General features: G+C 39.1%; 1 protein-coding gene across 1 annotated transcript; it reads right to left on the bottom strand.

Annotated features, from left to right (window-relative positions):
• Window positions 1-6,376: 6,376 nt before the first annotated feature.
• ddt (D-dopachrome tautomerase) lies at window positions 6,377-13,491 on the bottom strand. The gene is made up of 3 exons (XM_061716255.1): window positions 13,238-13,491; window positions 8,714-8,889; window positions 6,377-6,642 (listed from the first exon to the last, which is right to left on the bottom strand). The coding sequence occupies exons 1-3, from the start codon at window positions 13,343-13,345 to the stop codon at window positions 6,570-6,572; spliced, it is 357 nt and encodes a 118-aa protein (XP_061572239.1). The 5' UTR covers window positions 13,346-13,491; the 3' UTR covers window positions 6,377-6,569.
• Window positions 13,492-16,367: the final 2,876 nt, after the last annotated feature.

Genomic DNA, 16,367 nt, shown 5'->3' on the forward strand with positions numbered 1-16,367 from the left:
GTTTTCCTCGTGAGATTATTTTTTTCCTCTGCAGCTACAAATAAGAGTTACTATCTTTTCCTCAACAAACTAGTTTTATCTGAAGATTGGGGTTAATCGCAGCGCAGAGAGCTGGCCAGTAACTGCGTTTAGCTGGCGAAGTGGGGAATAAAACCCGTGTTTTGATCCGACCCCGGTCTGTGTGAGTGTTTGTTTGTGGGATACTGTGGAAGGTGTTTGGTCGTTACAGCCGCGATCCAAGCGAGCTGACGACTCTTTTACTCTGTTATCTCAGATAATTGGCCGGCCTCCGTGGTTCTGCCTCCGTGCAGGGAAGCGGTGAAAAGTTAAACCATTATTGATCTTTTCCCCACGTCTGTTGTGTGGAGCTGCAGCAACAACACAGCAACGGGGTTACCATGGTTACAGAATAACGGAAAGTAACGATTACAAGTAAGACAACATAGAGGGAGCACGTCTGTACACCGAACAGCAGCTAAGTTAGCTTCCAACATGGCGTCTCCACCAGGTGATGACGTCAAGACGACCAAGCCCTATTGTAACCACAGGTGTCACTCACGCTGGTGACGTTTCTGTCTCATAATGTGACTGTGGCAGGGTGGAGGAGCTGCAGCTGCAGCCACTCAGGCTGATGGGACACAGGTGTGTCCCGTCAGCCTCTCCACCCTGCCAGCCTTATAAGACTGAGACTGAAGCTGAAGTACTGGGTGCTTGTGCACGTGTGGCGGTGTGTTGGAAGTTTTGCCAATAAAGGGTTCTGCACTAAACTCCGTGTCCTCTCTATCCTGTCGGTCGGGCCACGTAGCACTCGCCCTGCTAAAATGACGTTCTGAAGCCTAAATGTCCGTTTCCCTCCGTTTACAAGCAAACGTGAAGACGGAGGGTTTTAAAAATCTCCACTTTGGCCGTAGTTTTCAGAAATGATAGTTTTTGGAGACTTTGAGCTTCATTTTCGTGTAAATTTCGACTTTCTTCTCGAACATTTCGACCTTTTTCTCAAAATTTTGACTTTTTTCTCGACTTCTTTCTCAAAATTTTGACTTTTTCCTAAAAATTTTGACTCTTTTCTCAAAATTTCGACTCTTTTTTTGATTAAAAATGAAACATTTTAACTAGAAATAAGACAAATATTCTTGTTAAGATTGGGTTTTTGCAGTGTGGTGACGTTTCTGTCTCATAATGTGACGTTCTGAAGCCTAAATGTCCGTTTCTCTCCGTTTACAAGCAAACGTGAAGACGGAGGTTTTAAAAATCTACACTTTGGCCGGAGTTTTCAGAAATGATGGTTTTTGGAGACTTTGAGCTTCGTTTTCGTGTAAACGAACGACCAAAACGCATGAAAACACCACCGTTTTTACTACGTGTAAACGAGGCCTGAGGTTGGTCTGAAGTCAAAGCTGCTGATAAAACCTGGGGGTTAATGTTGAAAATGTCCCAACTCTGGAACTAGAAACATGTCTGACAGTCTCTGACGGCTCAATCTCGCCATCTAGTGGTGGTTACGCAGAATCACAGAGGAATGATACATGGAATCACAGAGGAATGATACATGAAATCACAGAGGAATGATGGGAAGAGACAGAGTTGTCCAAGTTCCTACTTTTTTCTCGACATTTCAACTTTTTTTCTCGACATTTTTAACTTTTTTTTCGACATTTCGACTTTTTTTCTCGACATTTCGACTTTTTTTCTCGACATTTCAACTTTTTCTTCGACATTTCAGCTTTTTTTCTCGACATTTTTAACTTTTTTTTCGACATTTCGACTTTTTTTCTCGACATTTCGACTTTTTTTCGAAATTGTACTTCAACATTAATCTCGACATTTTGACTTTTTTCTGGACATTTCAACTTTTTTCTCGACAGTTCGACTTTTTTCTTGACATTTTGACTTTTTTTTTTTTAAATTGTACTTCAACATTAATCTCGACATTTCGACTTTTTTCAGGACATTTTGACTTTTTTTTTACATTTTGACTTTTTTTTCAACGTTTCAATTTTTTTCTTGACATTTCGACTTTTTTTTTTTTTTTTTTAAATTGTACTTCAACATTAATCTAGACATTTCAACTTTTTTTTCCGCATTTTGATTTTTTCTTGACATTTTGACTTTTTCTCAACATTTCAATTTTTTTCTCGACATTTTAACATTTCGACTTTTTTCTCAACATTTCGAATTTTTCTCGAAATTGTACTTGCATTTTCTTTTCTGTTCAGGAGTTTTAGTGGGTCTGAACTCAAAGCTGCTGATAAAACCTGGGGGTTAATAATGTTGAAAATGTCCCAACTCTGGAACTAGAAACATGACAGTCTCTGACGGCTCAATCTCGCCATCTAGTGGTGGTTACGCAGAATCACAGAGGAATGATACACGAAATCACAGAGGAATGATACATGAAATCACAGAGGAATGATGGGAAGAGACAGTGTTGTGCAAGTTCTTCCTTCTCAGGAACTAGTTCAAACTTCAGTTCACATAGTTTAAAAATTAATAGTTCATAGTTCACCATTTTCACTTTGAACTAGTTCAAATTCAGTTCATTTCAATGTTTTTAGGTGAGAATTAGGACTGAAACGCCCCCCGATCCTAAAACTGTTCCCTGTAACTAATCATGTATCGTCCTGGTGGCTTTAAACTTTACTAGGCTGTAAATCTCCAACAATGTAGTCCTTTATCTACGGAAGAGAATCAGGAACATGAGGAGAAAAATATCTGAGGGGAAGATTTTATTTTATTGTGCCCTTCGAGAAAAAAGTAGAAATGTCGAGATTAATGTTGAAATATAATTTCAGAAATAAAATCGAAATTTCGTGAATAAAATTTTACTTTTGCCTTTTTTCTCAACATTTCAACTTTATTCATGAAATTTTGACTTTTTTCTCTCGACATTTCAACTTTTTTCCTCCTTCCATTCTGGGAGCTGATTGGTCTTTTCCTTTCCTTTCCTCTTTGGACCAAAAACACAAAAAACAAATATGTCTGGAGCCGCAAAAAATGAAAAGTCTTAGAATGAAGACAACACATGCTGCATGTTTCTATATTAGTTAGAACTGGAGGAAGATTTATTTATTCATTATGCACTTCGAGAAAAAAGTCGAAATTTTGTGAAAAAAGTCGAAATTTTGTGAAAAGTCAAATTTATGGGGGTATTATTGTTCCAATATTATTTGTGTGTGCGTATCTCAATCTGTGTGTGCGTAAAAAGATTTGTGTGTCTGTATTCAGATCTGTGTGTGCGTAAAAAGATTCGTGTGTCTGTATTCAGATCTGTGTGTGCGTAAAAAGATTCGTGTGTCTGTATTCAGATTTGTGTGTGCGCAAAAATCAGCCGGTAGCTCTCGATTGGCTGTCTTTGCACACGTGGATTTTGACACAGTTCTGCCGCGGCAAATCTGTAAAAAGATCCGTGTGTAAAACGATTTGTCCGTATCTTTTGCTTTGCCCTGAGCTCGGACTCACAGGCTCACGCCAGGCTACAGTAGCAATGCAGCCTTCACACCACTAGCGTTTTATAATAGATCCATGACCACTAGTCGGCGCGTAGCACTCAGTCAGTACTTTACTTGCAGCAGTTCCATCGGGTTTCTGAACATAGTATTATACATCGTTTGGACTTTTATACTGCATGCAAACACCTGAACCCCATCTACTTCGGACCTATGTCGGACACTTAGTAATCGGGTTGCATATGGAGTGAGATAACTTCCAAAAAGATGTGTTCATGTTATAACTATTCGTATTCGTAATGATAAACATTTGTATGTAAGTAAAAACGTTGTACAAAAATAAGAATAGAGAAACATATTTTCTCATCAACAAAACAAATTTAAATTTTTTCAAATAACAAAATAACACATTTGAACCATTTTTCCGACAATAAAAGAACTGAAACAATTGAAGAATTGTTCAAATATGTTATTTTGTTACTTGAAAATTTTTTAATATGTTTATGTAAAATATGCTTTGTTGATGAGAAAATATATTTTTCTTATTTTTGTGAGGGGGGATAGGCTATATATTGTTTTTCGGCACTACCTTGTTCTCTAATATGACATGAATTACTCCTACAGTATGTGGGATCAATAAGGTTCTTATTTTTGCCATCTGAGAAAATTAAATATATTATATTTGGTGCCTAACTGTTTCCCAAATATATTAGTGCGTGTGTGAATGAATAAATTAGACGTAAAAGGTCAATTTCTTACTCTTACCCTAATAATTTATCAGACTCATGTGCGTGACAGCAGCATTTTGAGTACAACTTTTCTATTTACATACAAATGTTTATCATTATGAATACGAATAGTTATAACATGGACACATCTTTTTGGAAGTTATCTCACTCCATATGCAACCCGATTACTAAATGTCCGACATAGGTCCGAAGTAGATGGGGTTCAGGTGTTTGCATGCAGTATAAAAGTCCAAACGATGTCTAATAATATGTTCAAAACCCCGATGGAACTGCTGCAAGTAAAGTACTGACTGAGTGCTACGCGCCGACTAGTGGTCATGGATCTATTATAAAACGCTAGTGGTGTGAAGGCTGCATTGCTACTGTAGCCTGGCGTGAGCCTGTGAGTCCGAGCTCAGGGCAAAGCAAAAGTTACGGACAAATCGTTTTACACACGGATCTTTTTACAGATTTGCCGCGGCAGAACTGTGTCAAAATCCACGTGTGCAAAGACGGCCAATCGAGAGCTACCGGCTGATTTTTGCGCACACACAAATCTGAATACAGACACACGAATCTTTTTACGCACACACAGATCTGAATACAGACACACGAATCTTTTTACGCACACACAGATCTGAATACAGACACACGAATCTTTTTACGCACACACAGATCTGAATACAGACACACAAATCTTTTTACGCACACACAGATCTGAATACAGACACACGAATCTTTTTACGCACACACAAATCTGAATACAGACACACGAATCTTTTTACGCACACACAGATCTGAATACAGACACACAAATCTTTTTACGCACACACAAATCTGAATACAGACATACAAATCTTTTTACGCACACACAGATTGAGATACGCACACACAAATAATATTGGAACAATAATACCCCCATACAAATTGTTGTGAAAAAAGAAATGTTGAGAAAAAAGTCGAAATGTCGTGAAAAAAAGTCGAAATTTTGTGAAAAAATTCGAAATGTTGAGAAAATTCGAAATTTCGTGAAAAAATTCGAAATGTTGAGAAAAAAGTCGAAATGTCGAGAAAAAAGTCAAAATTTTGTGAAAAAAGTCGAAATTTTGTGAAAAGTCAAATTGTTGTGAAAAAAGAAATGTTGAGAAAAAAGTCAAAATGTCGTGAAAAAAGTCGAAATTTCGTGAAATTTTTAATTTTTTTCTTCCCCTTGTCCCCTTTTCTTCCACATATTAATGATCGACACCATGATGGCAGAAACCAAAAGTATATAAATGTGCATTATTACTATATTTAATATATATACATATTTATATGTATATATGTATGTTATATGTATTTATATATATACATTTTTTTTTTTTTTTTTTTGGGGGGGGGGGGTGACGACATCCACTGCCAATCCAGGAAGCAGGAACACACGGAAACACACGTCAAGCACTGGAAATCTGCAACAAAAAACCACAAACAAAGCACGAAACCGGCACGGAGCCGACCAAAACATGAACAGCAATCGACCCAAATCTTGAGATCTGATCGCAGTCTGAGCTAAGCTATCGCTACCGCTACCTAAACCCAAAAACTAGAGAGCCAGCATGCAGGTGAACAAGCCAGTGTGTGTGTCTATGTGTGTGTGTGTGTGTGTATATGCGTGTGACTAAGTGACTATGTGTGTGTGTGTGTGTGTGTGTGTGAGGCCGACACGGAAGAGCCCGGAACCCAGGCCACCGGCAACCCCACAGAGGGGAGAAGTAGGAGGGAGGCAACCCACCGCCTGCGAGGACCCCCCCCTCCCCGGCGGCGGCGTGAAAAAATTCGAAATGTTGAGAAAAAAGTCGAAATGTCAAGAAAAAAGTTGAAATGTCGAGAAAAAAGTCAAGATTTCGTGAAAAAAGTCAAAATGTCGAGATTAAAAAAGAAAAACTGAGAAAAAAAGCAAAAAAAATTAAAGAAAAAGAAAAAAAGAAAAAAAAGGTCAAACATTTTTTTAAAAGCTCCAGGAGCCTCTAGGGCGGCGCTAAAGAGACGCGGGTTGCCGACCCCTGGTCTAGCACCCAAATCAATATCAGAATCATTCTGGGACTCCGAGAACCGGCTCGTTGGTTCCTGAACGGTTCTCTTCACATATCACAGTAGTTCTGATATGAATGATAGATCTCCAGCAGTAAAGTTTCAAAGAAAAAAACCCAGAAACAGCTCAGACTTTGTTTACGAGGTTTTATTATCATGAACAGAAAGTCGTCAACGTGGCAGAAACACACGTCTCACAAACAACTTCCATGGTGGACAGTGGTAGGAGATGAAAACTAAAGACCTTTCGGAAATCCTTTCCTTCACAGTTACTAGCGTCGATGCTTCTTCATTTACAGATGAGACGGCAGGAAGTCGTGCTTCTTCACAGGAAGCTCATGACCGTTCCCTTCTTGCCGACTTGGTGAGGCTGCAGCGCGTGGAACAGCACGACGATTCTGAAAACACAACGACGTTAGTCCGACTCGCCCGGATAAATACGGTCAGGGTTTAGAACAGGGGTCGGCAACCCAAAATGTTGAAAGAGCCATATTGGACCAAAAACACAAAAAACAAATATGTCTGGAGCCGCAAAAATGAAAAGTCTCGTATAAGTCTTATAATGGAGGCAAATGGCGAAAGGCAAAATGTCGAGGAAAAAGTTGAATTGACGAGGAAAAAGACAAAATTTTGAGAAAAAAGTCAAAATTTTGAGAAAAAAGTCAAAATTCTGAGAAAAAAGTCAAAATGTCGAGAAAAAAGTCAAATGTCAAGGAAAAAGTCGAAATGTCAATGAAAAAGTCAAAATTTCGAGATGAATGTTGAAGTACAATCTCGAGAAAAAAGTCGAAATGTCGAGAAAAAAGTCAAAATTTTGAGAAAAAAGTCAAAATTTCGAGAAAAAAGTCTAAATGTCGAGATGAATGTTGAAGTACAATCTCGAGAAAAAATTCGAAATGTCGAGAAAAAAGTCAAAATGTCGAGGAAAGTCTAAATTTTGAGAAAAAAGTCAAAATTTGGAGAAAAAGTCGAAATGTCGAGAAAAAAGTCAAAATTTTGAGATAAATGTTGAAATGTCGAGAAAAGAGTTGAAATGTGGAGATTAAAAAGGAAAAGAAAAAGGAAGAAAAAAAGGAAAAAAGAAGAAAAAAAGAATAAACAAAGAAAAAGAAGAGAAAAAAGAACATTTTTGAAAAAGCTCCAGGAGCCACTAGGGCGGCGTTAAAGAGCCGCATGCGGCCCTAGAGCCGTGGGTTGCCGACCCCTGGTTTAGAAGAATGACTGAACAACCAACGTTTTTAATTTAGCCACTTTTTACACCATATTTGGCAAGTTTTCTTTTTTCCGTAAAAGCGACGAGTGACTTTCTTCAGGAGTTGAAGACATTAGCGGACTCTAACGTGAAAGCTAGTATTGCTCTTCTCAGTGAGCAGCAGGTGCTGCCGCTGGCTCCGCCCCCGTGGCCACGCTGGCTCCGCCCCCTCCGGCAGCCCGGTCCGACTAAACGCTCTACACTCTACACGTGCCTTCCAGATTAAACTATAATTTTATACATCAATCTTTTAATGAAAAGATGAACCGTCTTCTGGCTCTCGGCGAAGGCGGACGCTTCTCTGCTCCTCTCCCTCCCTATCTTCCCTGCTGCTGCTTTTGTCCTTTCTCGTCTTCAGAGTCTATTCTTTTCATTCCTCCAAAACTCTACAATCATGGAATTGATTAACTGGTCTCTCAGCACAATTGACCACATTTTTGTGACGAGAAGTCTCGGGGTAAGGGAGCCCTCTTGGACACTTTTTGCCGGATACACAATGGATTCCTGGAAACATTGGAAAGCGTTGTGTTTGGCGATTCTGTCTGTTGAGGACGTTGAAGATGCTTCATAATTGGATTTATGATAGCAGGATTTCTCCTGATAGGAGGAGGGGGATTCCTGGTCTACCGACAAACGCGTAAGTCGTCGACAGCTGTTCTGGCTCTTTCTGAGCTGCCCGACGTGGCTGAGGGGATAAGCAAAGCGATCAACGATCAGACTTTAACGTTGGGGGAGCAAAACCGCAAGCTGGATGTGATTCTTGAACAGAATCGCAGGCTGGCGGTGGGTTTTGAGCTCATTGGCAAGATGGAAAAGACCTTGGAGAAGTTGGAAGCTCGGCTTGGTGGGAATTGATCACAAATTTGTCTGTTTGGAATTGCCATTGATGAACCAGAGAGTAAAGGCAGACGGAAAATTACTGATTCTGTCTGTTCTTTGCAATAATTGTTGATTCTATAATCTGCCCTTGACGGAGCGGTTTGGCTCCAGTCACAATCTCCCTGGTGGAATGTAAACAAGGTGACTCTGCCCCCACTAACCCTCCCCTCTCCAGGAACATCTGTGGACCTGTTTCAGAACTGACCGGGCCGTCTGATAACATCAAGGACATTGGCTGAGGAGCAGCTCTGAGCAAAGTTCACAGACTTACCGCTCACACACACTTGCTGATAACCACACCTCCCTCATCTCAACGCCTGTCCCAGGTTAGAACTCACCTGTCCTCAGGTAACCCCAGCTCCCGGGTCAGGAACTCGAACAGCTTAGCGCTGTGCTCCTTGTTCTTGTCGGCGGAGTCGGTGGCAGCGATGGCCGACACCGACAGCATCACGCAGGGAGAGAAGGAGCCGGCCATCAGCATCGGTAGGCCGGGCTTCACCACCATGTTCATCCTCTGGAAGAGAAGATGGAGGGATGAGGGAGGGAGGGAGAGATGGATGGATCTAGAGGGGGCCATGGGGGCCGAGGCCCCACCTGTAATCTGATTGGCACCTGAAGTTCCCCTGTTCTGTTCTGAACATTTTTTAATAAATCAAATAAATTTGATTTAGGCTTTTAAAAGAAAAAAATCTTTTACAAAATGACAAGGTAGAAAACATTTGTTGAACATAAAAAACTGAACATTTTTTAATTTCCCAGCATTTCTTAAATATTCCAGCAGACATTATACCAGCAAAGAACAATAACCTAAAATAAATAAATTAGCAAAATAATTTTTTTGTCCATCTTTGAGCTTACGTTAGGCTTAACTGACTGAACATTGTAACATAAGCCTTAAAACAATAAAAATGCATTAAAGCGCTCAGGGTTTTTTATCATTTCAAATGATAAATCAAACTTGTAGCTGAAAGACTTTGCAGATGTTTCCCCTCTAGATATTTGAGCAGAACATTCATGTCAAACAGCCATTCTTGTTTTATTCTTTGCCACTCTAAAATACTTCCACACTGCTGACATGTTTGCACCACTTCACTCCACGCTCTTCCACGTTTGATTTCCTCATCTAAACCTGTAATAGATTGATTTATGTTGTTTTGGTTCCACCTGCTGGTGAATGTTTGGTAAAATTCTTATGTGGTTAGTTTTTGGTTGGCCAACGATTTATGTGGTGCGCAACAGTTACGGAGCGGCCAGTCTATTTATATTTCAACGCAGTTATTAATTGTTCGGTTTTTTTCCCACTTATTCCACCGAACACCGAAAGTGTTTTTTTGCCATTTTCGGCCGAACAATTTCGGTTACCGAACAATCGGTGCATCACTAGCAGTAACCGCGGCAACAACCTGTGGACATTGAACTGCTCCAGGTCCACAAGTCCAGTTCCTCTAATGGATCACTGATCAGTAAACGGCTGCTTCCACTGACGGAATGCTGTACCGACTAGTATTACAACAAAAAACGTCACGTGACTGATCCCCGAGTTCTTTGTATCTGCACTCGATTGCTGTTCCTGCAGAAGACCCAGATGTGGCACAGTAGAATTGAAATTTAATTGCAAGAACTGAATTTGAATTGTGAGAGCTGAATGTAGATTCCGTTTTTCAATGCAATGATTCAAATTAAACAATACACATTCAAATTATGTGATTCAGATTCAGTTTTTTAAAGCAATTATTCAAGTTGAGCAATTCAAATTCAAATATAAATGATTCAAATTCAGTTTCTAGTGGCACATATTTCTGCCCATCTTCCCCCTCTAAAATATTTTTATATTTCTCCTGCCTGGCCCTAATACTCCGTAGTATTGTGATGGGAACGAGACACAGATTACCTAGCAACCCGAAACTTGATTACAAATGATTTAATTCTACAATTCAACAAGTATAAAGTGTTAAACTACTTGGAGTCTCACCACATTAATTATACTGTAGTAAAACTGCAGTTCTTTAGTTTGAACAGGTTGTTTTTACTAAAACTATTCATGATAATTATACTAGAGCGTCCAGTAACGTCTGCTTTTATTGCCTCGTTCAAAAACAAATGTTTTACAACGTTCTTTTATCTCCAGGTCAATGTCTCTGGAATTATCTCCTTCAGTATCTCCGCTGGATTTACAGTCAATCACTTATTAACAGGAAACTTAAACTCTATCTAAGACAGTCATTTCATCTGGTTGGTGTGTTGTGGATAATGATGATTTGTTTATTATCTATTGTATGTATTGTTTTGGTTTTACGTTTTGATTTTTGTTTTGTGTGCTATTTAAGTGTGATTGTACTGTATGTGTTATGGTTCCGGGAAGACTAGCTGGCTGCTATGGCTACAGCTAATGGGGATCCTTCATTTATAAATAAATACTACTGCTACTACCTGTAGTGCTATAACTACTACTACTACTACTACTATTACTACTACTGCTACTACTAGCATGTGAAGCTGGTCTGCCAGGTAAACCAGCCAGGTAAATCACACCTGCACCGACCGGTTTAGACCAGCCAAGTAAAACTAGTGATGCACCGAAATGAAAATTTGTGGCCGAAACCATCATCATCATCATCATCTTCTTCCGCTTTATCCGTTACCGGGTCGCGGGGGCAGCAGCCTCAGCAGGGATGCCCAGACTTCCCTCACCCCAGACACCATCAAGGACCGTTACGTCGCCCGGTTCGGCGTCACCGGGGCCCCTCCCTGGAGCCAGGCCTGGGGTTGGGGCTCGTAGGCGAGCGCCTGGTGGCCGGGTCTTTGCCCGTGGGACCCGGCCGGGCTCAGCCCGAAACGGCGACGCGGGTCCGCCTTCCAGTAGGCCCACCACCCGCAGGAAGGACCATGGCAGGCCGGTGCATTGTGGGCTGGGTAGCAGTCGTGGGGGGGTGTGGCCGAAACCGAAAATAATAATAAACACTAATAAACACGCTGAATACCGAACAATACTGAACATGGTTCTTCAGCAGTTTTTCATTTATTTTGCCAATTTTTTCACCATTTGCATAAATCAAATACATAACATAACATAAAAAAATGATTTTTTTTAAATTTCCCAGCATGATGTTGTTTTGGTTCCACCTCCTGGTGAATGTTGGTAAAATTCTTATGGGGTTAGTTTTTGTTTGGCCAACGATTTATGTAGTGCGCAACGTTACGGGACGGAGCGGCCAGTCTATTTCCTTATTTTACAACGCTGTTATTAATTGTTCGTTTTTTCCCACTTATTCCACCGAACACCCAAAGTGTTTTTTTGCCATTTTCGGTCGAACAATTTCGGTTACCGAACAATCGGTGCTTCACTAGGTAAAACCATACTACTGGTACCCCCACAGTAATACCACTACACTAGTATTATTACCACCACACTAGTACTATTAGCTGTAGTACTAGTACCACCACACTACTACTACCACTACTCTAGTACCTGTAGTACCAGCACCGCACTAGTATTAGTATTATTAAGATAAGATAAGATAAGATAAGATAAGATATCCTTTATTTTCTCCCTCAGTGGGGAAACTTATTTTTGTTGTCAGCAGTAACTTAGCACACACATGCAGGGGAGGGGTAAAAAGACTGAAAAGTCAGAAGTAAAAAATATATAAAAAATACAAAAAAAAAATATATAAAATATGTATAATCACAGAAATATGAACAGTATATACAGTTGGTTGAAAGAAAGAAACAGTGCAAAAAAAGCAGGTGGAGTGTTGTGAGGTAGACTGGTAGACTGGCAGATATTGCACATCTTATATTATTGCATGTATTATTGTCATATTACACTTATTATTACAACTACTACTACTACTACCACCACCACACTAGTACTCAGGGGCGAAAATCCTGTTTCATAGTTGGGGGGGACAATAAACAGTAAAATTTTAGAGAATAAATCCAGGGGGGGACAAGGAATAAAAGTTTGATCCTTCCTTTAATACAGCATTTTGACATTTTCATCTCTATCTCAAACAGGCAGAAGAGCTTTCTTAGAGCAATAAAACAATGGTATTAGGTGGAAGGTGCAATAATACACACATCTGACATAATACACTGATACAAAAACCCACAATCTGTACAAGAATATCTGTCTTATTTCTAGTTAAAATGTCTCATTTTTAGTCAAAAGAAATCTCATTACACTTAAAACAAGACTCATCATTGGAAAAAAAACCTTTTCACCTGTTTCAAGTAGATTTTCACTTGAAATAAGTAGAAAAATCTGCCAGTGGAACAAGATGTTTTTGCTTGTAATGAGAAGATAAATCTTGTTCCACTGGCAGATTTTCCTACTTATTTTAAGTGAAAATTTACTTGAAACAGGTGAAAATTGTCAAATAACAAGTTATTTTTCTGGTAATGACTCTTGTTTTAAGTGTAATGAGATTTTACTGTTTATTATTATTTTCGGTTTTGGCCACAAATGTTCATTTTGGTGCATCACTACTAAATACTGCTGCATTGTTCCAAAATTATTAATTCTGTCTCAAATTATTCTAGGGGGGGACAGCTTTACTAATGGGGGGGACTTTCCCCCCTGTCCCCCCCGGGATTCTCGCCCCCTGCTAGTACTACTACTACTATTGTAGTACTAGTCTAGTACGTCCTCGTCTCAAGGTGGCTGGTTAATCATCACCTGTTATTATCATCACCTGTAATTATCACCTGTTATTATCACTACCACCACCACCAGACTAGTAATATTACCACACTAATACCACCACACCACTACTACTACTATAGTACTCTGTCCTCGTCTCAAGGTGGCTGGTTAATCATCACCTGTAATAATAATCACCTGTCCCACTATTATCACTCACCTCCTCCGGCTTGTTCAGAGTTGCGGCCGCGCATGCGCACAGCTTCTTGACGAAGTCGTCCGTGAACGCGCCCGCGGGCAGGTTGGTCTGCAGCTCGACGAACGGCATCTTAATGGGAGTTTTCTGCTGGATTTATGGTAGTTTTCTGCTGGTTTTCCGGTAGTTTTCTGGTAGTTTTCTGCTGTTTCTCTGCTGTTTCTCTGCTTCGCTGCCACCAGTCCACTGACACGGGGGAGACGCTGCTTCCGGTCGGGATTTTCAGAATAATGCGCTCCGTCAGAGATAAGCCGTTAACGATTAACGGCTTATCACTCACGGAGCGCTTTATTTTGAAAGTTTTAAAGTTTAAAGTTCAGGCTCAGAGCCTTCAAGCTTTTATTGATTTATGTTAAAATCAAAGTATCGAACGTTTATGGTTTGAAATGTGACGTTTATTTATCTTTATGACACTTATTTTACATTTTTATTTTGTATGGAACGCAGTTTCAATTAAAAAATAATAATTTTAGATGATATATATATATTTATAGGGATATTTATGTAGTTTATATAGTGTATATTTATATAGATTTATATAATATTTGTATTTTCTATATATTGATATAATATTGATGTAGTATTTGTATTTTCTATATGCTTATATGGATAATTATGTAGTAATAGGCATGTTTACGTAGTATTTATATGTAATAATAGCAATAATGTAAATTCAGTTTTTTCAGAGTTATAAAGGGGGAGGAAATAGGAAAAAGTGTAAACTTCTTCTTACTCCTTTTTCAAACCTATGTTCATATGAAAATGTTACCGTTTATTTTTATTTTTTATTTTTTATATACATGTTCGAAATAAATTCATTCATTCATAAATATTCAATGAAGTAAATGCATAAGACAATAAAATAAATGTAAAAATGTATTATAAATCTTTACTTATTTGTTTATTTATTTATTTCATCCATTCATGTGCAATATTCAAGTGCATATATATATATATATATATATATATAAAAGTTAATTTCTGATTTAACTGTAAACTTTAATCATGATTGTGCTTAAAGACAAAACAAAATGATAAAATACAAGAAGATTTAAAACTAAATTAAATAATAAAACAACAACCTCCGAGTTTATTCTTCATTTCCACCTTTAAAGTCAGATATCAGTTAAATATTGTTTCCTGTTACGCCCTTGAAAATGGACTTCAGCCTTCTGAGCTGCTGTGATTGATCAGGTGATTGATCAGCTTTATTGATGGTTGTAAATGTGTAAAAAGTGTCGGCCGGTGAAGGTAAACGGTGAATTTGACTCTGGATTTTAACCTCTGAGGGAATTTCAAGGCACCAGGTTGTGTAAAATAATTTAACATAAAATGTCGAGATGAAAAGTAAACAGTCATAAGGAAGAATATTTAAGATTCAGTGTTTCCTTGAATGTAAAAGTTGCTGCTTAAATCAGCTGTTCTTTGTCTCCATCTAGCGGCCAGACAGAAGAACTGCAGCCGGGGACGACCTGCTGTTCCTCAGCCGACCAGCAGAGGGAGGAGAAAAGTTAATTTATTTCAATAATTTAACTTAAAAGGTGAAAGTAATATATTACATAGTCTAATTACATGCAAAGCAAGATATTTTATTTGGGGTTTTCATAAACTATGAGCCATAATCATCAAAATTATAACAAATAAAAGCTAGAAATATCTCATTTTGAATATAGTGGGAAATAAGATATTTGTTTCACCTTTAGTTGAATTTACTGAAACGAATGAAGTTTTGCAATATATTGTAATTTTCCGACCTTAACCTGGATATTATGACATCAATAAATAACAGAGTGAACCAACACATGTTGCTGTCTTTAATATCTTTAATATATCCTGTCCTTTATTTTGTTCATTATTGTTAGTTCGTTGTTCGTGTGTGTGTGTGTGTGTGTGTGTGTGTGTGTGTGACACACTTTATTCTCGTAATATTACCACTTTATTCTCATAAATTACGACTTTATTCTCGTAATATTACCGCTTTATTCTCATAATATTACGACTTTATTCTCATAATATTACGACTTTATTCTCGTAGTATTACCACTTTATTCTCGTAGTATTACGACTTTATTCTCGTAATATTACGACTTTATTCTCGTAGTATTACCACTTTATTCTCGTAGTATTACGACTTTATTCTCATAATATTACGACTTTATTCTCGTAATATTACCACTTTATTCTCGTAGTATTACGACTTTATTCTCATAATATTACCACTTTATTCTCATAATATCATGACTTTATTCTCGTAATATCATGACTTTATTCTCGTAATATTACCACTTTATTCTCGTAATTTTACGATCCAATGTTGAGACGTGTTATTTTTCATAGAACTAACACCAAACGACAACGTACCTCCACTGAGACCGTGACCTCGTGTCCGTCCATCCGTCTCCATAGCAACCGTCTCCCTGGCGGCTGAAACCTTCAGTTTACGGAGCCAGAGATGCTGGAGATGCTGCTGCGTCGTCGTGGCAACCCATCACTTCTCCTGTAAAGAGTCTGAACCAAGCACCAACTTCTACCGACCACTAGGGTCTGGATCCAGACCTGCTCAGATCCAATCAGAACCAATCAGAACAATCAGATCAATAAGATCCGCTCAGATCAATCAGATCCAATCAAACGCTCAGATCAATCAGATCCAATAAGACAGTCAGATCAATCAGAGGCTGAGATCCAATCAGATTCAATAAGATCCAACCAGACGCTCAGATCCGCAGGTCAAACATGTTTATTGGTGTAACAGATTCTTCCACTACAAGTAGAAAAGTAGCTCCGCCCACTCCTGTGACCACGCCCCCTGGAGGAGGCGTGGCCCTGCGGTGGCCCCTCCCCTTGAAGGAGACCACTCCCCCTAAAGGAGGCGTAGTCCTGCAGTGGCCCCGCCCCACATATATGGGGGCGTGGTCTTTTGATTGACAGCTAGTTACAGCCAATAGATGGAGGTCGTCTCTACAGATATGATGTTTCTCTGCGCTGCTAACGGCAGTCCCACTTTACCGGCACTTTGGACCTTCCTGACCGGTCTAGACCGGACCTGAACGGTCCAGAACGTCCAGGAATCTTCCCAGCAGCCTCTGCTTCA

This window comes from Cololabis saira, chromosome 24 (genome assembly GCF_033807715.1).
Source record: "Cololabis saira isolate AMF1-May2022 chromosome 24, fColSai1.1, whole genome shotgun sequence".
Classification (NCBI taxonomy): domain Eukaryota; kingdom Metazoa; phylum Chordata; class Actinopteri; order Beloniformes; family Belonidae; genus Cololabis; species Cololabis saira.